The 26,442-nt window shown below is 33.1% G+C and overlaps 1 protein-coding gene and 1 long non-coding RNA gene across 2 annotated transcripts in view; one reads left to right on the forward strand and one right to left on the reverse strand.

Annotated features, from left to right (window-relative positions):
- Window positions 1-21,832, reverse strand: part of LOC145331915 (nucleoside diphosphate kinase 5-like) — a 30,086-nt gene extending 8,254 nt beyond the window's left edge. Inside the window, exons 1-9 of the mRNA XM_080176788.1 lie at window positions 21,752-21,832; window positions 20,622-20,687; window positions 20,319-20,352; window positions 19,574-19,623; window positions 8,787-8,870; window positions 8,434-8,518; window positions 5,451-5,506; window positions 3,224-3,260; window positions 1,834-1,901 (exon numbers count right to left, since the gene is read on the reverse strand). Coding sequence (XP_080032914.1) covers window positions 1,834-1,901; window positions 3,224-3,260; window positions 5,451-5,506; window positions 8,434-8,518; window positions 8,787-8,870; window positions 19,574-19,623; window positions 20,319-20,352; window positions 20,622-20,687; window positions 21,752-21,807 — 536 coding nt within the window. The 5' untranslated portion in view covers window positions 21,808-21,832. The remainder of the gene's footprint in view (window positions 1-1,833; window positions 1,902-3,223; window positions 3,261-5,450; window positions 5,507-8,433; window positions 8,519-8,786; window positions 8,871-19,573; window positions 19,624-20,318; window positions 20,353-20,621; window positions 20,688-21,751) is intronic.
- Window positions 21,833-24,233: 2,401 nt separating this feature from the next.
- On the forward strand, window positions 24,234-26,009 carry LOC145331771 (uncharacterized). Its single transcript, XR_013883896.1, has 2 exons — window positions 24,234-24,273; window positions 25,044-26,009. It is a non-coding gene; the product is annotated as an uncharacterized LOC145331771 (long non-coding RNA).
- Window positions 26,010-26,442: the final 433 nt, after the last annotated feature.

Here is a 26,442-nt window from a genome sequence, read left to right on the forward strand (position 1 = left end):
CGATTAATTTTTATTCTATTTCATATGCTCAAATTTAATTTTATTGAGTTTAATTTCTTTTCAAAAGTACAATTCATTATAAAACTTACCTGAAAAGTTTACCAAAAAAGAATAAATGTGTCGAGGTTGCGTGATTCGATATTTATTCTAAGAAAAAAATCAAGTATTTTTTTTAGCAGATTTTTTTAAATTACATATGAATTTCAATCAAGTAAAACATTTTTATTCAGATCAAGGAATGATTGAAAATTCATATTTAAAGTCTCATATTTTTTTTACAAAGAAAAAATTGGTATTTTTTTTCATAATTTTGATGAAAATTCTAACAAAAATATTATTATTATTTTGCTATTATCTAAGTATTGAAAAGTTTTATTGTTGATTAAGATAGTTACAGTTCTTATTCATTAAGTTTGAAAAACTTTCTGCCCAAGGATTTTGAAATATTTTTTCTTACTACTCTTTTGATGCTTAACAAATTTAGTTTTAAGTACCTATAAATCTTAATTTTCTTGTCTAAGATTTATTTCGTTTTATATTTTACCATTATTTGTTTACATTTCAACCAGATTTCGTAGGTACTTATTGATTTATTAATAATGATTTATTACCTATTGATTATTAAATGATTATTAATTAGTATAAGTTGTTATATTTACAACATCATGATTAATAGGATTATCCATTTTAGGATTTGTGTATGTGATCTTGTGAGTGTCATGTGCCTGGAATATTGTATGGTACAAACCAATCCCCATCCTTCTATCCTAAAATGTGAGGTATTATGAGTCCTAGTGAGGAGTATAATATTGTGTATGCATTTCACGGGGTTTCATTTAGTTAGGAGCAAAAATTGTCATGTTTTTCGGGATGTGGCCATTCTCATGTGATTATGGTGAGTTGAGTTTAGTGAGAAATGTTGCTAGTGCTCAGCGCAAAAAACCTTGAATCTCGTTAAGGAAGTTAATTTGACTTTCAAACGGGGGGTGTGTCTTAACCTCTTTTCGAGGAAGCTTTGTGTTTATCAAGATCGAAATTAATTCCTTATTCATTATCCCAAATTAGGCGAAAATGTTGTCTTTGTTTGACTTTCCTTTTTTAAAGAGACGCGGCATGGATTGTTTATGTTTTGATGCGTCCACGTTCTTTACTTTTGAATGATATGTGAGTGTGTGATGATTTCGGAGAACAAAGTTGGGCCTATCATTGGTCTCATAGTGCGTGAACGACCCTAGTATACCAGGGGCTTTAAACCATAAGAACATAAGAATTTGTTAATTTTATTTAAATTGAATGGCGTATAGGACGATTTTATTTAGTTTAAAAGGCTTTAGCCAGCTAAACATGAAACTTTATTATGATTAATTATTATGTTTTAGTAATTTTTTATGTGCTTTTATTTTTGCATTTAACAATGATTTATTAAACCAAATAATTTTCCTTTAAAGCCAAAGTTTCCAAAGATTCTTAACCGTAGAAAAAAAAGATTTTAAAAAGCAAATAAGATTACGTGGTTATAAAAACTGGAATTTTGTATTAATTGATTTTGTAATTTCAGGACTTTGAAATAGTTTGCCTCAATAAATCTATAATCAAACCTGCTGTTGAAACTTGATGGTTCCTGGTATTGGGGGTTTGTGTGTACGTCAAACAAGATCTCTAGAACTTCCCGCTAATTCGGAAGTCACACTCAACCAAAGTGTCATGGTTGAGACACTTTTCAACCAAAAAAATAATACCTAGAACGACTTATATTTTTAACATTATTTGGAATGTATACGAATACAACCTCCATTGTCTTATCCCTTAAAATCCCTGAAAATGAATGCCTACCTGAGCCAGGCCGCCAGCCATTGGTGTGGACGTGCGGGATTCTTTCTGTACATGGTACTAACACCATCCTAGTATACATAATATTTGATCAACTGAAATTTAATTTCCGAATGTGTGCACAGTTTCCTCGGTGTTTCCCCATCCTATCTCAATATTAACTACTAGCTAAAAAAGCTTCAAACTTAAAAAAAAACTGAAAAATTAAAATTTTGAATGCATAATGTATAAATCGTTTATACATTCAAATTTAGATTTTTTGAAAGTATGAAGTTTTTTAGCTAGTAGTAAAAACACTGAGGAAACTGTGTACACATTTTCAGGTCATCTAATATTTAGATTTTGTTAAGAACTTGCCGTTAGGCCTCTAGATTCATCACTTGAGGTAAAAAAGGGAGGGGTTCGACTATGATTTTTTGCCGGATTCCTTGTCCCTTATTCGTGACTATTAAATATCCAATTTATCAATGTTTCTAGGTTAGTTTAGATTACTTGTAAGCTTCCTATAGCGTCTATAAAAAAAGACGTCATACAATACAAATGACCTATGATAGACCAATACACAGACAAAATTACCAAGGAAAGTATACATTTTAATTGACCAATCTAGGCCAGTATGACGTCATTTTTTATAGGCACCATAAAAATCTTATTCTATAAAAGGATTTTCTAACTGTACTACTTTGGACAGAAAAATCTTTTAAATTTGAAATCAGGCCAAAGTTTGATTGAAGGCTGGAAATTGATTTTTAATGTCTTTTTATTCAGTAGACGCAATAATCTTCAACTATATCTCAAAAATTCATTGGAAAAATTTGACGCAAAAAACAAGGAAAATTATACTCACAAGTTTTGGACAAAGGCTGTGAAAATAAAGTGTTAGGTTAAAAGGGCTGAGAGGATTGAGATGACAATAATAATAAAAAATAATTGAACTTCAAGTTTTATAAACAAGTTATCTCAATGCTTAGCTTAAAACTTTGGGGACTTTTTATTAAATCTTGATTCGTTGGTGCAACTTTCAGTGTTTAAACATTAAGAAGGGGTAACTTTGTCTATCTTTACTGGGAGTGTAAATAAATTTATTGTTTATTGTTTTCCCTTCTAAAGGTATTGATAATCTAAAAAATCTAAGAAAAGCATTGAATTATAAATAGATTTAATGTAGAGTATTTGCGCTAACAAAAATGTTCAAATACCCGTAATGGATATAGAATATACGTGGATATTATGACAGGGGAAAAATTGCCGTCAATTTAGGTTAACTAGATACATTTGAACATTGGCCAGTTCGTTCATCGAGTAGGAGTGGAAAGGGATGGGTTAAAGGGGTAATCGTTATTTTAGCCTGCTGCGAGTATCACTTTATAAAATAATAATATATCCATTATACCTGTAGAGTTGGTAGAACCCACCGCAGAAGATAGTTTCTAAATACATATGTATAAGAACAATTACTTCCAATAGTAGCAAGGCTTTCACTTGAATGTCTTTTATATATAGGGATCTTAAGGGATAGGAAAATGGACGATAAATTATCAATCAATTATGATCAACAACAGTATCCCTTATATAAATTAACATTATTGAAGAAAGAGTTTTATATCAGATAAAAAAACATTTAAAGGCTGAACAAAAATTATGCGGATCATGGAAAGAAAATGAAGTAGCGGGTTTTGTCGTATTTTCACAGTAGCTTTTGATAGGTTATTTTAGGTAAATGTTTTGATTGTCCTGCATGGTCAGGAAATAGGCACCACAGGGTTAAAGCCTCCGTAGGGGCTAGAAATAGGAGAAAAGCTACTGTGAAAATATGAAAGCAACTACTTCGTTTTCTTTCCATATGGTCCAATTATACGTATTTGATAAGTCTGAAATGAATCTTAAATCATCAATTAATTAAAATAAAATACACAGGAAGGGCGCAGCACACAGAAACGCGCGAAATGTTTGAAAAATTGTGCACGTTTTCTTATGTTATGTAGTGGTAAGTTGGTTCAATTAGCCTATACTTTTAATTTAATGATAAAACATACATGCATTCAAAGGTTTACAAAACGGTTCTTTCATTCGCAGTACTATAAAGTTTGGGTTCTGGTAATTTTGTTTGTCATAATTGAAATAAAATCAATCTTATCCCTTAAGACCCCTGTATTATGAGTTAGCTTTTTTATAAATCAAATTATATAATTTCAAAGTTATTTAAAAGTGATAAAAATTAATTGAAAATGAATTATTAATTCATATGAACCAACATATCATATTTAATTAATCTATAAATAACATCAGAGAATAATATATTATATAAGTTTTCATATTATGAATTCTTATATTTTTAGGTATTCAGGCCTAAATTAGACTCCGCTAACTTCTGAACTGATGAGTTTTTTATTTTGAGGAAGTTTCACATTGGTACAAGGTTGGTTTAGGTGAACACAGTAATAGTGTCTGACTGATTATGACGTAACAAAAAAAATTAGCCAATGAGAGGCCGTTATTGACCAATAGTAAAATTTATAGTGGCCTCTTATTGGCTAATTTTTTTTGTTACGTCATAATCAGTCAGACACTATTACTGTGTTCGGTTTAGGTCTATTTTCAATATAGGCTTGGATAAGAATTAGATAATATTATTGTCCATTCTCCTTTAGATACTGAGGGTACATGCAATAGTATATCTTTATGATTAGCGAACATTCCCTTATAGACTTTTTTGGATGCTTTAGATAGGTGAAGGGTCGAACATCCAATTTTAGTTTTAAAAAGAAATTTCAATAATTAGCTGTAAGAAGCTTCACTATAAAGGAGAAAGAAAAAGGGACACATACAAAGACAGTTAGACATCCTATTACTTTTATATCTACTAGCGGCTTCGCCCTAGCCTCTAGGGGCTTTGCCCCAAGAGGTTTGATCAAACCAATTTTTCGTATTTTAGATTTAAAAGAAAAATTTGAAGAAAAAAATTCCTAGGGGGAAGGGAGAATTTTTTTTTTTTGCGGGGTATTTTCATTTTTTGGGGGGTTGGGGGTGTCCCACCCCCCAAGAAAATAGTTATAAACCTTCCCGGGATCTATGAGAAGCTACCCTGTTATGGAGAACCCGATCGGTTCAGCGGTTAGCGAGATCCTTCGCTACAAACAGACTGACAAACACACAAACAAACAGACAGACATCGTTCTACTTTTTATTATACACTAGTGGCTTCACCCCTAGCCTCAAGGGGCTTTGCCCCAAGAGGTATAATTACATCTTCTATTACTTACCCAGCAGAACGGATCACAAATTTTCGCACCTACCCAGCAGGAAAACATTTTGCGATTAAATTCGCGAAATTCGTAAAATTCGTAAATTTCGTAAAATTCGTTAAATTCGCAAAATTCGTAAAATTCATAAAATTTGTATAAAAAAATGGGGGGGGGGGGTTTGGGGGGTTGGGGGTGTCCCACCCTCCAAGAAATTAGCTTAAAACCACCGCAGGACCAATAGGTATATACCCTAAAGAGTAGAATCCGATCGGTTCAGTGGTTACCAAGATCTTAAGCTTCAGACGGACAGACAGACGGACAGACATCGTTCTACTTTGTATTATAGATAGATAAATATATGTATTTAGTATTTACCTATTTTCAGGAGTCATATCCTTGCACATCACTTCAAAAGCATTCTTGAAATTTACCTTAGCAAAATTTGATTTTTATTGTATTTTGATTTCCAGTATAGGCTTCCTAACCGATTGATATCCGCTGGATTTAGAACCGATTCTCAGCCATAGAGAAAAATCATGTATAGCATCATGTTACAGAAAATTTTCCACAAATAATAAAATTAAAACCCGTCTGTTAGCCATGGCCTCGGCCTCTCGGGGTTAACAAAACTGGTTTAAATCTTATAATTTTTCACTTTTAAATCAGCGGAAAGCCATCTATATTATTGTTCGATAAATAACTATCTCAATATGTAAAGTAAAACAATGATTTGTACTTCCAAAATCTAATATTGAGCAAGTAAAAATTCTATTTAAATTCTGTGTTAATTTAATTTATTATTTAAAATAAAAAAACAATAGGATATGCTCCTAGGGGCCTCTAGGAAAAAGGAGAAGTCGAAGAAAGTTGGAATTGCCACCCCCCCAAATAATTAAAACTACCCTATAAGATCATAAGGCTCTTTATTAAGGAGAAACATATGTTAAGTCATTAGTAGTTAAGTCCTTCAGTTCACACAGACTGACATCCTATAACTTAAATTATACGGAGAACTATCCACGAACGAGAGCAAGTGATTCTAAGCACCCTCCAGATTTGATCCTTAGTATTTTTTTTAGTAAATATACTAGGTTTATGTTTAACATTTTGTTTTTTGACTGAAAAGTTAGGTTTTACCATGATTTTATATGAAAACAAACTTTGAAGGTAAAGCATTTTTTGGTGCAATATCATCAAATGTTTTGATGAGTTCAAACTGTTTTTTAAAAGATTTGACACAAAAGTATTTTATTTTGATTAAAACAGTATATTTAGAAAAAGCGTTGGTAACTTGTAATATTGTAAACAATTAAAGTACTTTTGCAATTTACATCATTTGATGATATTGCATCAAAAATGATTTACATTTCAAAGTTTTTTTCATATAAAACCATGGTAAAACCCAACTTTTTTTGTTGTTAACCAAATATTAAACATAAACCTAGTATATTCACTAAAAAAATACTATAGATCAATGCTAGAAGGTGCTTAGAATTACTTGCTTCCGTTCGTGGATAGTTCCCTTTTGTTATTTTGAAACAATAATAAATAACTAACAAACAAACAAGGATGACAACATCCATAAGTAGCGAAGCACAAAAAATCGTGGATGGAATTACGTAAAAGTAGATTTAAAGTGTATTTGTTAAAATCAAGAATATATTTATTGGAGAAAATAAACACGAGACCTTGTTTTATTTTTAATGATGACGACAGTCAAAGTAGATTACATAAAAGATTCTCATAACAATGTGAAAAATCATTTTGATACTAATATCCAAAAAAAGTTTGAAAATGGGACCAAAAACGCCAAATATATGGGGAAATATGTAAAACATATAAAAATAGCCAAAAACCTGATAAAAGGCAGTCTGACCGCCATGGTTGTTTTCTTTAAACAACGGGAAATTTAAATTTGATATCTATAACTGAAAAAGTTTTGAAAATTGGACCATAAACACTAAAGATATGGAGAATAATGTGAAAAATACAAAAATAGCCTAAAACCTGCAAAAAGGCAGTCTGATTGTCATAGTTGTTTTCTTTAAACGACGGGAAATTTAATTCTTATGTCTATAACTGAAAAAATTTTGAAAATTAGACCATAAACACTGAAGATATGGTGAAAATGTGAATGTATTGGAAGTATAATAGTGTGATGCGTTTGTGAACTCGAACCTTTATCCCTTTTGTTTCCTTATCATTATTGGCAGTTTAGAAAGCGCCTATTTTTAAATAAAGTTCATAATTGAACACGGCATTCAAAACAACACTTGCGCATCAAACCAAAACAAAGCTGGCGTGGCCATCTTTAATCTTTCTTTCAAGATGTGCGGAATATCTGTGTGATAAAAAAAAAACCATGTATAGTCAAAAATGTGGTGTTATCCGTACTGAAAAATACCTTTGAGTGCTTCCCGTCTTGACAAGATCAATGACCTCGGTAAGAATTCTTTCTTTAAGCATTTATAATAGAGTGGTGTGATTTTCTTAAAGACGGCAAATTATTCTTTTCATTTTCATTGAAATTAGACCAAGTAATTAATTTATTTTTGTACCAGAATATTTTAATAGTAGTCTATGATGATTTTATTTATGAATTTAAAACTCGCATTTAGTTTTGATTAAATTTAAGCAAAAAATAACCCTAGCTTCTTTTATACATTTTGAAACATAATTTCGAAGTCACGCAACCTTTTATAAGGAATAGACGATTGTTCCAAATAAAAAAGACTTATTTTCTTTTACAAGATTTATTTCTTATAATGTATTTAACATTTTAATATTTGATTATTAATTTTGTTATTTTTTATTTCAGCATGACCGTTTTCATACAATAAATTGTATTAGTAACTATGCTGGTTTTGATTCTTGTGGGAAGTAGCAGGTTTCGTACGTTTGTACGTAAAGATCTGGTAAACGGCCAGCCAAATGCCGTTGTACCGAAACAGTGAAAAATACAAAAAAATAGCCTAAAACCTGCAAAATGGCAGTGTGGCCGTCATGGTTGTTTTCTGTAAACGACAGGAAATTTAATTTTGATATCAATAACTGAAAAATTTTTGAAAATCGGACCATAAACACTGAAGATATGAAGAAAAATGTGAAAAATACAAAAATAGCCTAAAACCTGCTAAAAAAGCGGTCCGACCGCCCTTGATGTTTCATAGTTAATTGTACTCCTTAATAATGGGAATGTTGTCTAAAAATTTCAGCTGTTAATCTTCAATAGGAGACGAGAAAATCACGTTTCCCCTATTCTGTCTCACACGGACGGACAGACGGACGGACGGACGGACATTTCGAATTATAGAGTAGCTTCGCTACTAAAAATGTATCTTTAAATGAATAAAAATACCTCATCTCTGTTGAGTAGGTTTGGAAAAATAATGTTGATCTGTTGCTCGGCTTCTAACTCACTCCGTGAACAGAATACCTCTCTCCTAAACAATAAATAGACATTGAAGATCTAGATGGCCAATCTGGTTCCATAATCTGTCAAACTTTGACAATTATTTCCATTAATACAAGCGACGACATTTTTCCACGATAAATTTCCTGTATGATTTATGATAGACAAAATGTTACAACTAAACAAAATTCAACATAAGTCCCAAAAGATGCTAAGCCAACAAATAATAAAACGTTATCATAAAACTTTGGGGACTATTGTAATAAACTGTTCATATGCACTCCTAACCTGCTGGTTACCTGAGATTATTCTTGTCCAGAAAGTTTTGGCAAAACTGAACAATATCTATGCCACCCCCAACACATAGACACATAACCTCTCCCCTACAAATATAAGGTTTGGTGATTTTTACATTGTTTAGTTTTTCATGAGAGTTATCCCATGGAATAAAAATAGAATTCTATACCAAAACTGAACAATGTCTATGCCAACCCAACACATAGACACATAACCTCTCCCCTACAAATATAAGGTTTGGTGATTTTTACATTGTGTAGTTTTTCATTATAGTTATCCCATGACATAAGAATAGAATTCTATACCAAAACTGAACAATGTCTATACCACCCCCAACACATAGACACATAACCTCTCTCCTACAAATATAAGGTTTGGTGATTTTTATATTTTTTCATTTTAGTTATCTCTAGGCATAAAATATGATTGTATATTAGTTTTGTAGAACAAAACAAAATAATGTCTATGCCACCTCCAACATAAAGACACATAACCTCTCCCCTACAAATATAAGGTTTGGTGATTTTTACATTGTGTGGTTTTTCATTATAGTTATCCCTAGGTATAAGAATATAATTCTATACCAAAACTGAACAATGTCAAAGCCACCCCCAACACATAGACACATAATCTCTCCCCTACAAATATAAGGTTTGGTGATTTTTACATTATGTAGTTTTTCATTATAGTTATCCCATGACATAAGAATAGAATTCTATATCAAAACTGAACAATGTGTATGCCACCCCCAAAACACAGATATATAACCTCTTCTTTATATAAATGTAATAAAAATATGAGGTTTGGTGATTTTTATATCTTTTATTTTTTTATCACAGTTATCCATAGACATAATACAAGATTGCATATTGCTGAGCTACATCAAAACTGAACTAAGTCTTTACCACAGCTAACACAAATCAATTTGCAATCTAAATTTAGATGATTTGGCCGGCTCTGTAGCCGCTAGTAACCCTTAGGCAAATCAATCTTTTAAAATTTGAAAAATCATCTTGAAGTCTAAACCTGATCCAAATATTGAAATTCCTAATTTTAAAAAAATTTAAAGCATCCAAAAACGAATTTAAATTTTAGGCTTTGTCGCGGCTATCACACGGCTGCCAAGACCTGGTGATTTGTTTCAGTTTTAATGTATGTTTATTGCTTATTTCTATAAGTAGAATAAATCCTTCTACCTTCCATCTCTTCTCTTTAAGGCATACCCCCAGAGGCAAGGGGCCCAGTTATTAGTATTTGAAATAGAAATAAATATATTCCAAATGATTTTCATTTTTGTGGCAGATCAAGTCAGTCAGACAATGGATATAGAATACGTGGATATATTGACGGGGGGAAAATTTTTCCAATTGAGGTTGCTTATATAAATATCATTTACTGGTCATTGCATTTGTCAAGTAGGGGGAGAGAAGATGGTTTAAAGGAGCTGGATAAGGAGTAGTGATATTTAAGTCAGCTGCGAGTATTACTTTATTATAGTACATAAAAATCCAGTGCAACATCCAAGTCATAATATATCGAATGTCAGACTGTTGAATAATAGATGTGTTTCACAGTGTAGGAGTAAAACTATTTTAAACAACAAGAACGATTATGTTCAAACATAGCGAAGCTTTGTATCATTGTGTCAATATAAAAGCAAAGACAAAAAGTTATCCTTTTTATAAAGGCAACAGGATCTGTGTCTGTATATATGTATGTACTGAATGATCTCGCTAACCACAGAACCGATGTGGTTCTCCTTTACAATGTAGCTTCTCATCGATCCTGGGAAGGTTCATAACTATTTTTCGGGAGGACAACATCAACCTCCCAAGAGAAATAACCCCTAGAGGCCTAATATTCTTTCTTATTTCATTGTCATGCACTTGACATTGCATCGATTAAGACACATCATAACCCAACACTGCATCATTAGCTAATATTTTACTTTAATCTGTAGATATCTTACATATTGTGGAAATACCAGAACAAAAAGATAGAAATAAACTAGACAAATTTTGTAAATCCAATTAAGTTAATTAATTATTTAATTTACATCACAGATAAAAGATATTTGACATTCAAAGAAGGAAAGTTCTAATCCATTGACATACTATATTAATGGTTTATGTAGATTCTAGAATATAAGATATTTTAAAGAGCAGTCGTCATGACTTTACAGACTATTAAAAATAGGAAGGGAAAAGACAATAAAATATTAAACAGTTACAAAACATTTTTTCATAAGTGGAATTAAAATTATGTTAGGTACTATTTTTCTAGAAACCTACAGAAAGGATTTTCTGTGTTAATATATTAACAGCATAACAAAACTACTTTATCCCGGAATCTAGACTAATTAATCTAAAATTTGCATTAGTTTTGTCTAATTATCTATTATAGAAATAGATTTAGAATATACGTGGATATTATGACAGGGGATAATCATGGAACTCATTTATTGGTTAGTTCGTTCGTCCAGTAGGATATGGAGTATAAGGTGTGAATCGTTAATGATATATGATATATCCTTTACCATTTAAAACTTTTTTTTCTACAAAAGAGAGTTTTTTAGTTTGTGTCTTACTTCTTAATAGAGGTTGTTTCGGTATGTATTTCTTGTATTCCCTGGCAAGTTCGAACCCATTAATCCCTTTTCCTTACACCAGAATTCCCCAGAGAATGAGTGTGTTACGCGGCATTCCTAACTATCTCCGCGCGGCGCGTGGCTTGTAAACGAACAAAAGAGACGCGCACTTTTCCTTTGATAAGTCCCACGTGAGGAGCTACGTGATTGAAAATAATGTATTGCTTGAATATACATGCGCTCTGATGTGTGGAATATCTCAAATAAGCCTTCCTGCTTAGTTTGACATCATATGTGGTAAGAATTTATCTTTTAATTCTTGAAAATAAGCGTAGAATGGTACAATTTTATGAAGAAATTTAAATCATTAATTTTTCAATAAATAGACCATTTAACTGCTAAGTTTTGATATACGAATATTTACTTTTATAATGTTGATTATTTTATTCTAAAATTATCAATTTCTGATGCGATTTAATATGTTTCGTGCCAATTTAAAGTTTTTTAGAAAATTTATATTTTTTATTAAATTGAAATCACGCAACCTCGATGTTACAAAAATAATAACCATTAATTTTATGTAATTAATTCTTATATTTTTGTTTTAGACTTACTGTTTTCATGGTAATAAATACACATTCGTAAACTTCACTATGTTGGTCATTCGGAGGGCTTCGAGATAAGATTTCGAGAACGGCTAGGCATTGCGTTCCGAAACAATGAAAACAAGACAGAACAGATGCAGCTAAGAAGAATCTGTGAAGTTTTGTGAATGTGTTGGTTGTGATACCTTAACACACATTATTATAGTCGTAATCAGTACAGTTAACTTTAGTGACAATCATGGGTCCTAAAAAGAATAAAGGTGAACAATTGAGTAAGCGGCTGCGTCCAGCCGTTGATGCCCTAACCAGTGAGCTAAGTAGAGTGATAAAGTTGGTCAGTGATACTTCAGAACTTGATGTTAGACATCTCACTAAGGAGTCAATCCTTGTCCACGACAAGTTCGAAACGTTCGACAGCATCATGGGCGGTTTTAGCAAGCTTGGTTTGAGAATCCAAGAGCTTGATGAGTTTAGTGACATTTATTCTGATATAGTTACTGTGCAAAAAGACTATAGTGCCTTGAAAGATGCTCTTGATGCTATAGAAGAGCTTAGTGACATTCAAAGTGTTGTTGATGTAGTTGGTGATAATTTGCCTAACCATCAGGCTGAACTATATGATCGATGCTTGAAGATCGTGAAAGTTATTAAAGGGCCATATTTTCCCTTGCCTGATTCAATTATAAACACTTTGTCTGCATTGATGAAACAATTGGCTGAGGTTAAGCTTGAACCTATGAAGCCACCCACGACGACGGCGGGTGCCTCGACAGCATCGCCATTTGTGTCACCGTTTGGCACACCACAGTTCGGCGCCGGTTCTATGTTCACACCAGGATATATGAATCGTGTCGACGAACGTTTACTTCCCTCCTTTGACGGCCAGGAAGCAGCCTATGTAAGTTTCAAAGACAATTTTAAAAAGCTTACTGTAGGACAGGACCCGTCATATTTACAGTTATTGTTGAGCAGTGAGAAGGTCTGTAAAAATAAAGAGCTGAGACTTCAATTAATTCAGATTCAATCGCATGAATCTCAGTGGGCTTACCTTGACGCGCGTTTCAAGTCTAAGACCCGTCAAATGCTCTGCCTTTTCAACCAATGGGAGAAGAAGTCTAAACCGTCGGACTCCAACCAGATTGTGACTGTGTTAGCAGAGTTTGGTGGTGCAGTTAGCCAGCTGGAGCAGCTGACTAAAGATGATGAAGATGATGAGGTTACCACCAGTCAGTGGTTGACCGTGATCCTTTTGGAGATGTTATCCAAAAAGTTACCCCGAGATTTTCAAGATAAGCTTAATTTAGCATTGGGCTCAATGGATGTCCCAAATCTGCCAAAGTTGATGCAGATTATCGAGGAACAGAGGGGCGCTATTTTAATGCGGTGTTCGACTGATATGGACACCCCCTCTAAGAAGAAAGGTAATCCTGCGACAGCAGCTGCCGCCATAGGTAAACCTGGTAAATCTAAGATGAAGCAGTCATGTGTTGTTAATGGCTGTAATGATATGCACTTACTTTACAAGTGCCCAAAATTTCATGACCTGTCAGTGCCAGACAGGAAGAGTTTTGTGGAGAGTGCTGGATGCTGTTGGCTTTGTTTGCAGAAAGGGCATAAATCTGTGGATTGCCCGAAGGCAGATGTAATAGGCGGATGCAAAGTGGATAATTGTGGTATGACCCATAACAACCTTCTCCATGAGAGTGTTGATATGGCTGCCGCCGTCTATGAAGCACATACTTCCCCTGAGGCGAACCTAATGTTAATGTTACAGCAATTAAACGTCGTTGATATTAATTGCCAGAAGGTCCCAGTGTCCGCTATGTGGGACTCTGGTTCAACTATCACAATGGTAACCCAGTCACTTGTTAATAAACTTCAGTTACCTTTTACTGGACGTTCAGCAAGAATTTCTCTAGCTGATGGTGAAGTTAAATGTCTCCCGACGGTCAAGCTATGTTTAGTTGATCGACACAAGAATTATCACATGCTAGAACCTGTGGTAGTGCCTCTCATTGGTCCCAAAGAGGCGATCTGCTCCATGAATCCTGTGGAGGCAGCTGTTTTGTTTGATATGAAACCTGAAGATTTTACTTTGGTTAATGGGCAGGTGGATTTGCTCATTGGGCACCTCTGCCCGTCGATGTTTCCCTGCTCTGAACGCTCAGTAGGAGAAACCATGCTTTACTCCAGCCTGTTTGGATCTGGATATTTTGCTGTTAGTGCTAATGGATTAGCAAAGAGTAGGTATGTTGTCTGCTCAGATTTCGAGTTGGAAAGTGAAGCTATAGGGTTTTTAAAACCAGAAAGCTCAGATGTTCAGCCGCAGCCGACTGTTGGTGCTGCTTGTGATGCTATTATTGAACCTGTTGGTTCTGCTTGTAACGCTGCTGATGAACCTTTTGGTTCTGCTAGTGCTGCAGCCGTTGACAACATGGCTACTGCGGGTGTTGCCGTGGTTATTACTGATAATGATGTTAGTTGTGCTGCAGTTATTCCTGATGATATTGGTGACGATACTGTGGCCGTTGATAACACTGTTACGGCGGGTGTTGAGCCGTTGAATGATTCGGTTCCAGCCGGACAAGAGCCGACGGGAGTTTCGGTTCCGGCTGGACAAGAGCCGATCAGAGTTTTGGTTCCAGCTGGACAAGAGCCGATGGGAGTTTCGGTTCCAGCTGGGCAAGAGCCGATAAGAATTTCGGTCCCGGCCGGACAAGAGCCGACGGGAGTTTCGGTTCCGGCCGGACAAAAGCCGGTAGATGATTCTAAGTTTTATGACAGCCACACTTGGCTGCTGTCAACCTTGCCGCCCGACACAGGGTAAGAGGCCTGCAATATGCCGGGTGGAAATATGGCGGGTGTTGCCGCCAGAAAGTCATTGAAAATTTTCAAACCACACATATCTAATCTACAATATAAACTATTCATGTGTGAAAATGATCTTTAAAGAAAAAATATTACAAGTTATATGTTGAGCTTGTGAAAGGAACCTAAATCGGTTCTGTAAAGAATAAGTATTCATTATTCAACTAATTTTATTGTTCATACCTAAGCACAAAAATTCTACAAAACTGTTTAGACTTTTAAAGCAGATTTTAAAAGATTTTGTTTCTTTAAGTATGATTTTGAAAAGCAAAAGTTCGTGTGTGTTAACTACCAAATGATTTTTGCAGAATTTAAATCGAGAAAAATAGATTTTTTGTACAAATTATTTTTCGAGGTATTTTTTATGGTTCACGTTTACTTAAAAAATGTTATTTCTCAGATTCTCATATGAAATAATGCATTAACCCTTACAGCTCGGGCCCCAATTCCCACCTTAATAGATCGGGGGGGGGGCTCCAAGAGCCCCCCCCCCTCTATCTCGGCTCCTGTTACAGATAAAGACGTAAAATTTTTTTCTGGTGGTTCATGTGTATTTTTAGAGAAAATTACTTTTTCTAGTCATAGCAGCCAGGCCGCTCCTTAGCCGCTTTTTAGCGGCCAGCCGCTAAATTTTAAAACAGCTGTAGAGCGGCCAATTTTGCAGCTAGGATGACCAAATTTTAGGACGAACTTTTATTTTTCATAACAAAAAAATTACTTTTTCTGATCATCGCCAAAAAACGGCAAATAACGGAAACCGCCATTTTCGGCGGTTACGGCGGTAAAACGGCGGTTGGCGGCGCCGATTAATATTTTTATCTGTTTGATGTTGCTCAAGGATTTACCAAAAAAAATTATAGGACTCTAGCTGTAATAGAAGCCACGATATTCATGATATATGTCTGTAGTAAAAGCCGGACAAAAATCGGTCATAAAGTCGGTCAGGGAGCGGTCAAACGGTCATAACACATTTTTTCTCAGAAGGTCATTGATATCTAAGTATTCACCAAAAAAATTTTAGGTTTCTCCTTATACACAAAAGTCATAATGTAGAAATTAAGATTTTTTTAGAATTTTTTTCTAATTTTGGTGCTACCCAACCGACTTTGACCGGACACCACGACCGACACAGACCAGATATCCTAATAAAATCAACTCTTGCCGACGTATAATTACTAAACTTAAAAAGTCATAAAGTCACAGCACTCCATCTTACCTACAAAAAAAATGAGATTGAAAAAACTAGAGGGGGGGGGCTCTTGGAGCCCCCCCCCCCGATCTGTAAGGGTTAAAGTAAAGAACACAACATGTAATATTATTATGATAATGTTTAAAATATTCCTCATTATTATTTTAAAAGATTATCGCAAAAAATCAAGATATTTGTTTAAATTTGTAAGCAAATCAAAGATTTTCTTTCATTCCGGAGGCAGAGATTTTTAACAATTCATGTACAAAAGTTTTTCTTTCACTCCGGGAGCTGGGATTCCTATTAATCCACGCGTAAAGATTTTTTTTTCATTCCGAGAGCAGAGATTCGTAGTAATATACGTACCTAGCGATTTCGGACAATTTTAAACCTTGAGAAAATACTTTTAGCAAATATTTTCCTAGGTACATATATTTTTCGTTCATGTTTAAGCATTTATAATAATGAACACGATGTATGGCATTATTAAAATATTGATTATTATTTTATGTGAATGTCACAGAATTAATTTAAGATAAACTATGCATATTTTAAATTAACTCTACCTTCATTTTTATCGCATATAAAAAAATTGAAGCAGTATTTTTAAAAAAGAAATTACCCATTTCTTAAGATTTATAAGTAACGCAAATTTTCATACAATTTCGTTTAAACTTTCAAATCGATGCGAGATTTTTTTCATTTGAAATGCAAACTTAAGTTTTTTATACGTTTTCGCAAGTTCTTTCAATGATTTAAGTCTTTCCGAGACCTGGGATTTTTTTCGAGGAAAATTTCCTAGGTATCTATACAGATGTAAACATTTTTATCCTTGTTGGATTGAAATTTGATATGATAAGAAATTAACAAAATAAGATTTTTACATCATTTAAATATTTCTTTATGATTTATTACAATCACATAAATAATTTAATATTACATGTATATTAAAATTATTACTATTTACCTTTGAACTGATGTATCTAAAGAAAAAATGCAGATTTTTTTCACGATGAATTAAGTAGATTCTTTGATTGTCGTAGAATTTAGCTTAATAAGACCGCTTTACGCCGTACCTAAGCTCTGTTTCCTAGGCCAGGCATGACGCAAAACGGCAAAACTAAAGCATAAAATATTTAATTTAGATTTGCTTTGATTGATGATTTTAAAAGTTTCTTTGAATTATTTCATGATTCTTTTTATTTTTTGATTTGAATTAAACATCACTAATTATGTTTGTTTCAGTTGATGCAGCCTTGCGCCAGAAATCCTGTTAGAAATTATGCAGTATCAAAAGTTGTGATGGAAAGTCATAACGTCCAACAGGATAGCTGGAACATGGCAATTATTAATATTTGATGAATATGTTAGTTTGTATCTTGAGGGATTCATTCTAACTGAGGCCCAAATTGCCTTTTATTATGACTGTATGAATATGTATATGTTGCTTTCTTCTTAAAACAGAGAGAAATTGCAGATTCAGCATTTAGAGAAGTTCTTTTCTTATATTGAGCTTTTGTTTTATTTTGGTAAATTTATTTTGCATATTTCAATTGCAATTTTAATTTTACGCAATTTTGATTCACGAAGATTTAAAATTATGAAAATTTAATTTTCCGAAGTTTGATGATTTTTTACAGTCATATTTTATTTAGATTTAAGTATCTATTTTATTAAAACATGTTTAGATTTAAGGATCTTACTTATCTTATCTGAAAAATGTTTAGATGTAAGCAAGTTATTTTTCTATCGGAGAAAAATTCTAATTATTGAGAAGTTTTTTATGCAATTTTACTTTTCTTTTCTAGCAAAAAGATTTAGTAGAAGAAATGTCATTATTTAATCTTTCTTTCTTTTGATGAAAAAAGTTTGAGTTGATTATTTAATTATCGATGCGATTTTTAGTATAAAAATCATTACCTATTTTATTATGTAGGTACCTAATTAAAGTTTAGGTACTAACGATATTAATTCATGTATTCGCAATTACATGGTCTGTAATTCTAATTTTATTGAGATTATGAGGCCATGATATAATGAGATGTGTGAGTGGTAAATGTGCAATTCATGAATGTTGAATGCTTTTCCCATTCCTTATTCCTGTCCTTATGTGGTAGCTGAGGCGGTTTGAGTTATTGTGGTATTCGTAAGTTACCATAACCAATTTTAGGCCTTATGGCCATGACATTTTAAACTCTTGTGGTTTATGTGTTGTGAGATTGTGATTTCGTGGACACTGTCTGCACGCATATTGCAAAGATGAGGTATTGTGTTCGATTCCCAGTGAATAGACGGGTGTGTTTCGGTATGTATTTCTTGTATTCCCTGGCAAGTTCGAACCCATTAATCCCTTTTCCTTACACCAGAATTCCCCAGAGAATGAGTGTGTTACGCGGCATTCCTAACTATCTCCGCGCGGCGCGTGGCTTGTAAACGAACAAAAGAGACGCGCACTTTTCCTTTGATAAGTCCCACGTGAGGAGCTACGTGATTGAAAATAATGTATTGCTTGAATATACATGCGCTCTGATGTGTGGAATATCTCAAATAAGCCTTCCTGCTTAGTTTGACATCATATGTGGTAAGAATTTATCTTTTAATTCTTGAAAATCAGCGTAGAATGGTACAATTTTATGAAGAAATTTAAATCATTAATTTTTCAATAAATAGACCATTTAACTGCTAAGTTTTGATATACGAATATTTACTTTTATAATGTTGATTATTTTATTCTAAAATTATCAATTTCTGATGCGATTTAATATGTTTCGTGCCAATTTAAAGTTTTTTAGAAAATTTATATTTTTTATTAAATTGAAATCACGCAACCTCGATGTTACAAAAATAATAACCATTAATTTTATGTAATTAATTCTTATATTTTTGTTTTAGACTTACTGTTTTCATGGTAATAAATACACATTCGTAAACTTCACTATGTTGGTCATTCGGAGGGCTTCGAGATAAGATTTCGAGAACGGCTAGGCATTGCGTTCCGAAACAGAGGTGATTGATATAATAAAAAAGCACATTTTAAATACAGCTTTAATACAAATAATATGGTTAAGTAGCGAAGCAAAATATTTGGTGGTGTTCCTCAAATTGCCTACTCAAGCATACCCCCCGGACCCCCCCTTCTAATACTGAAATAAACCAAAAAAGGAGTTCCGCTCCTAATACTGAAATAAACAAAAAAAAGGAGTTGGTAGTTTTTTTGTTTGTTTGTTTTTTACTTTAGGTCAGGTTAGGTAAGGTTATATTGGGCACAGGATTACCCTACCCCCCCCCCCTTACCTTAATTAAGAATGGGGGATTTCGGTGCTCGATAGTCACTCTTAATTCACGGATTATTGTTAAATGGAAGTAAAGAGGAAGAAAGTTGCTCAATGTGACGTCATAAAAATGAGAGATTATCCATCTCGTTTTTAGGGTTTTTTTCCTTCTCCTTCTCAAGTCATCCCTAATTTTTTTGACGTCAGAATTTTTTGAGGGACTTTTATCATCTACGATGCAAGTGTTTTAAGTGGTTGTTTTTTTTACCTGGATGTTGCTGTGATTAGGCTTCTATTTTCATCAAGATACTTAGAATCCTGCCATAAATAAGTCAATTATTACACCAGGGGAGAGAGGGAACATTCAACTGTTTATTACACTAGTCCCCAAAGTTTTACAACAACGTTTTCTTATTCAGAGGCTTAACAACGTTGGAGACTTTTACTATATTTTTAATGGATGGTTCATTAAATTGAGTGTCCAAACTTTCAACCACTAATTATCTACAGAATGAGTAATTTTGTGTATCATCATTGAGGTTGTACATCAATTCATCGGTTATTGTCTTTTCAATTTACATCCATGGGTTCTATGAATGAATGTAGAATACGTGGATATTTTGACAGGGGAATTTTTGTCGTAAATTTAGGTTGTTTATAAAGTCCTCAGATATTGTTCAATTCGTTCCTACGTGGTCAGTGGAGGGAATTGTGTAAAGTCATAAGGTGCATCATGGGTTTTGTTATTTTTGCCAACTTGGAACACCATATATTAGGGTATGCGAGAAACTGTCATAATATCCACGTATTTTATATCCATTATTTTAGTATTGGTGAGAAAAGATCAATAATTTGTAATATTTTAAAAAAGAAAACTGAGGAAAAGAACAGTGGAATAAAATTTGGTTTGAATTCCAACTTATTTTTTAAAATTAAATTAGATTTTTGTATGGAAAAGAAGGATTAATTCTAGTTTGTACAACCCAATCAAGATAAATCATAAATGTTTTCACCTGAAATAGATCTCTGGCAATTTCTTCATTGAGCCTTAAAGATTAATTTCATTACATAATTGAGTAACCAAGACTATAAAAAATAAAAACACAAGCGGAAACGCAACTGAAAGCCTTGACTTGGGTTAACCACATTAAAATTTAGATTTGAAAAGAAACAGCATTTTTTTTTTTTTGGGGGGGGGGCTATCTTTCTTTATGGATGGAAATATGAGCATAAATGTCTATCTTACATTTTAAAGAAAATTTTATTTTTTATAGGTTAAATGTAATTTTTCTAACTAACAAAAATCCAATTCTTACTTGAGTTTCTTTTTATCGATCAAAGTAATTCCTTGCTTACTCAGCAGGTTTTCTATCTCAAGTCTCCTAAATTAAGATTTTTAGTTATACCTCCATACACCAATGCTATAATGAGTAAATAGCGGCTACGACCTTAGCATCTAGGTGCTCTGTATTTTTAGGGGTAAAGGGGCAATAAAAATAGCCTTAAACCATCCCAATATTTTTATCTAAAAAAATAGCATAAAACCATCACAGAACCTATGTAAAGTGAAGGTTCCTTAAATAGATGAACCAATCGGTTCAGTAGTTATTTAGATCTTAAGCTTCAGAAAGAAAAATTCTTAGTACTTTTTTATAATAGGATAAGCTTAGATAAATATACCAACGATTAATGTACATACATAAATATCGTTAAAGTTTTGTATTGTATTTTGTATATTTGAATTGTGTTTGTATGTATGAAGAGTTTCCGAGATTTTTGGAAGCTTAATATAGGTTCGGTGAAGGTTATAAAACCCTTAATTTTAAAACCTAAAATTAAGTATTTATCAATAATACAAAGTAGAACGATGTCTGTCTGTTTGTACCGAAGGATCTCGCTAACCGCTGAACCGATCGGGCTCTCCTTTTCAGGATAGCTTTCATAGGTCCTGGGAAGGTTTAAAACTATTTTCTTGGAGAGTGAAAAATACCCCCCCTCCTAAAAAAAATTAGCTATTTAAAACTAAAAAAAATTCCTCCCTCCAGAAATAAAAATTTTTACTTAAAATTTTTCTTCTAAATCTAAAATACGAAAAATTAGGTTGATCAATCCTCTTGGGGCAAAGCCCCTAGAGGCTAGGGTCGAAGCTGCTAGTAAATTTTATATAATATAAAACATACAGTAGGACAGACAACTATCAGGAATCCTAAGGGATAAGTCAATAGCTGATAAATTGACGTACTTCTCCAATGAGAACACACAAATTTACCCATTCCAATTACAATTAGCAGTTGACTCTCAACTTAATGAACCAACGAATCGAAATACATTTAAAGCCCCAAAAGTTGTTAAATCGAAGAAAAAGAAAATGTTATTATAAACTTTGGGGACTAAAGTAATAAACAGCTCAATCAACCCTTATAAGCTTTGCTACTCTATAATTTACCTGTAAACTGCGACTGGTTTGATTATGACAATAATTCCGTTTAGTAGAGGCATCATAAGGAGGCCAACCTTTTTTTTAATTTTATCTGAAAATAAAATTATTTGAGTTACAAAACTACTCGGTTATTTAACCTATAATGGTTATTATGTACATTACTAATTGGAGCTGTAGCTCTTTAGGGTTTTTCTAAACCAATGTTAGCCTAACCAAAATATAATAATGTTTCACAAATATGTTTATTGGAGCTACTGTAGTAAATAAATATAATTATACTCCAATTTGTTTTTCATTTTCCATGTAACAATATGCATAGATTAAATAATGTACTTGGTCCGAAGTCGGTAATGCTTCAATAGACATAAATGTTTATTTTTATGATTTATCGCATATTCTCTCTCTTTTTCTTTTTCAATGAAAACTGAACACCACTTAGTCCTATTGTATGATTGTATAGTAATTCGTTACTTATGGATGTTGCCATTCTTGTTAGGTAATGGCTGTATGTATATTTACGGATACAGGATATAAGTTTATATATTGACAGGGGAAAATTTGTTCTCAATTTAGCATGCTAATATGAACCTCATTTATAGGTCATTTAGTTCATCCAGTAGGAGAAGAGAAGGTTGGGTTAAAGTTGGATATAGTTATTTTAGCCATCTGCGAGCATCACTTTATCAGAAAACATAAATATTTGATGCAACATCCATGTAATAATACAGTGTGTTTTTTTATGAGAACTTTTTTGAAAGCAATTTTACCCCACTTATAGTTATCAGAACTTAATGATTAATGGCTTATTTTCTTCGTTTTTTAATGCAATTAATAGAACAACAAAAAAATAATTCAGTTTTCATTTAGAAGTACAGAAAATCTATAATTCATAACTTAGGTGTTTTAGCGCATTTTTCTTATGCCTAAATCTTCTACCCTTTGCAAGAAAAAAATTGGATTTTCTGTAGTCGACTTTGGGGGCCAAAACTCCCTCCCTGGTTGAGATAGTATCTGTATACATTTTTAGCTCTATATCTCAACGTTGAAGGTTGCAAAAGGTTGAATATTTGAGCATAAGAAAAATGCGCTAAAACCATTTTTAGATGTTGACACCTAAGTTTTGAATTTTAGATTTTACTGTACTTTTTAAATAAAAACTGAAATATTTTGTTGTTGTTCTATTAATTGCATTGAAAAACAAAGAAAATAAGCCATTAATCATTAAGTTCTGATAACTATAAGTGGGGTAAAATTGCTTTCAAAAAAGTTCTCATAAAAAAAACACACTGTATATCCATTTGTGTATAACATATTGTAAATTACACTTTTAGAAACTAGGAAAAAATTTCTAAATTCTAGGGCACAAATGTCAAGGGCATCATAAAGAGAAGCACATATACCAGGGATCTAAAGGAATAAGACAATGGACAATAAATTGATAGACATCCAAAATGATGGCAAATTTTTTAAAGTTTAAATGATTGGTTACAGCCAGTGGCGTGCACAGGGGGTGTGAAAAAGGGAAGGGAGAATTTTCCAGTTATACTTTAAGTTGACACTCTACCTACACCCCCCTAGCGCACGCCACTGGTTGAAACGTTTGGACACTGCTAGTTTTAAGTGTAAAAGTTTTTAAGACTAGTACAATATATTGTGGCTATAAATCTTATAATTTATAAGCTAATGTCCTCTCCCTCCCTGGATGTATAAAAACGCTCTCACGCACACATCAAATCGCAAGGTCATATTTGTAGTTAACGCTTTTCTTCTGTCTATTCTAGACATTTAAAATTAAAAACTAAACATTTAGCTCGATTCTTATATTCAAAACAAGTCCGTCTGTCTGTCCCTTAAGATCTCGGCAACCACTGAGGATTCTACTCCTCAGGGAATATACCTACTGGTCCTGTGGTGGTTTTAAGCTATTTTCTTGGGGGATAGGACACCTAAAACCCCCCCCCAAAAAAAACAAAAAATTCCCCTCAATTCTTCTTTTTTGGGCAGTTTATTAAAAATGTGGTGGTTGCTCCACCAGACCAACTTAATTTTTTTTAATTACGTAAATTTATGACTCTGTTTAAACACATACTTACATTTTGGGATTTGATTATAAAGTGCTTTGCTTTAAATATTGTATCTTGTTGCTTTAGGAATCATTGCTCCCAAAATCATATGAATAAGATAATTATACCATAAAAAGATTGATTTTTCAAAAGGTAATTAATAGAATGTTTTAAAATTGTGAACTGACTTTCTAGTAACAATTATAGAGTTGTTACGCTTTCTATTTCTACCTAAAGTTTGAAATCAATTCTAGCATGCCCACATTAATGAAAACAGCTAACTGTAACGTACGGGCAGACGGTTGGACGTACGGGCCTTAAATATATTCGCTTTTAAAATCTTGATTGTGTTATAGTAATGGGTTACACGCAAACATATCCGACTTTACGTGACCCTCAAAAAATATTCTGAATTATCAGTATTAGTTTTACGTTCAACAAAACAACATGAAGATAATATTCTCGGTAAGGCATTATTTTTTGTTCCATATATCCTTATAATAAAGTAACAGAATGTTTGTCTGTTTGTACTGAAGGATCTCACCTACTGAATGGTTCTGCTTTACAGTATAGGTTCTCATAGGTCATGGGAAAATTTTTAACTATTTTGGGGAATCAAGGGTCCCTAGAGGTGTCTATGGGCGTAGCCGCTAGTATATACATGTTAGAACAAGAAATTCCATAACAAGTGTTTATAATACTTATATGTATATAGTAAGATCACTCCCTTCTTTTTTAGTGGCGTTGCTACTCTATTATTTACTTTGTCTGTCAGTCTGACATTCCGTCTGTAACACTTTAAAGTAAGTGATATTTTCTCGTCTGTTATTTAATAAAGACTATTGAATTTTTGTGTGAAGTTATCCAAAAATAATATCTGCTGCATGATTTTCTGTCTGTCCGTAAGTCAGCCATCATTATAAAAGTACAAGGAAATAATTCGATTTTTATTTGTCAAACTAGTATGATTTCTGCGTGTATGTCTATATTCAATGTAGCGTATCTTGCCCAATTCTCATTGGATTAAATTTTTTTTTATAAATGTTCTGTTATGTTTATCTGTCTGTACACGTAAAAACACTAGTCACAAAAGGCATCATTAATTTTTATAAAAAATAAACTTTTTAAATTTTAATATAATTATAAACCTCTTTTTATTTTGTAATGATTGTGTTGGTTTAGCTGGCTCTAAAAGCCATGTATTTTTTTTATAAAATAAATATATAATTTTTTAGTTTGTTGTTGCGACTGCTTTCCTATCTTTGGCGTTAGCTATTGGACCTTCACCAGTTTCCCACATAAGGACATATTATGCAAATGGAGCCAAAGCTTTCAACCACCCTACTGCACGACCACCATTTCCACAACCCTATCGCTACCGCCGTTCAGCTTTTGATTCCAATGATGAGTATAGTACTTATAGTAAAGATGATTTCGAGAATTCAAAAACAGATGAGTACCCGGGACCTTCTTACGTAACAAACTTTCCTGACGGAAGAATTCAAACCACAACATACACCGAAGACCACTACAACGGTTACTACCCTGTTTACCCCTCTGGGCCCTACCATTCGTATACAAATGGAGCCAAAGCCTTTAACCGCCGACGATTTCCTCAAATCTATCGAAACCGCCGTTCACCTTATGATTCCAATGATGATTATAGTACTTATAGTAAAGATGATTACGAAAGTTCAAAAACAGATGAGTACCAAGGATCTTCCTACGTAATTAGATTCCCTGATGGAAGAATCCCTACCTCAACATACACCGATGGTCATTACAATGGTTTCTATGCTCATGTCAACTATGAGGGTACCCCTGTTTACCCCCCTCAGCCAGCTGGAGGGTAAGGTAGCCCCTAAAGACAGCTAAACCTTTCATTTTTAATTTTTTTTTTGAATCATGTGAAGGAAACGATGTTGCAGGTTTCGTTATATTTTCACAGTAGCTTTTCTCCTATTTCTAGTCCCTGTAGGGGGCTATAACCCTGTGGGGCCAATTGCTTAACCTTGCGGCGCAATCACCTAACCTAACTTAAACTAACCTAACCTTTCCAAAGCTATTGTAAAAATACGACGAAACCCGCAACTTCGTTTCCTTCACATGCCCCATTTTTTGTTATGTATCTTGGATATAGTAAACTATATGTGATATATTATGCTGTTATTGTTTTATAAATATATTATTTAGACTTTTGATTTTGTTTTGATTAATTTCTTTCTAAAATGTAAAAATCAATTTTGAATTTTTATTTTTATAAGTAAGAGACATAAATGCAGAAATCTCAAGGGATAAGACAATGGCCGATAAAATTAATGAACTCCCCCAATTATGATACACAAAATTAACTCTTATGTACATTTCAATTAGTGGTCAAAACGTTTGGACACTTAACTTAATGAAAAAACCAATCAAAATTGATAAAAGTCTTTAAAGCTGTTAAGCCAACGAATAAGAAAACGTTATTATAAAACTTTGTCGACTAACGTAAAAACAGCGCAATGTCCCCTCCCTCCCGGCATAAATGTCTACTTTTTTAATGTAGTACATATTTCACCAAAAAAGAATGTAAAATAACTAACAACCCAATGATATATAATTACAATAGCTTTAATGGTGTTTATATATTGT

This window comes from Acartia tonsa, chromosome 11 (assembly GCF_053477335.1).
Source record: "Acartia tonsa isolate MP-2025a chromosome 11, ASM5347733v1, whole genome shotgun sequence".
In the NCBI taxonomy this organism is placed as follows: Eukaryota; Metazoa; Arthropoda; class Copepoda; order Calanoida; family Acartiidae; genus Acartia; species Acartia tonsa.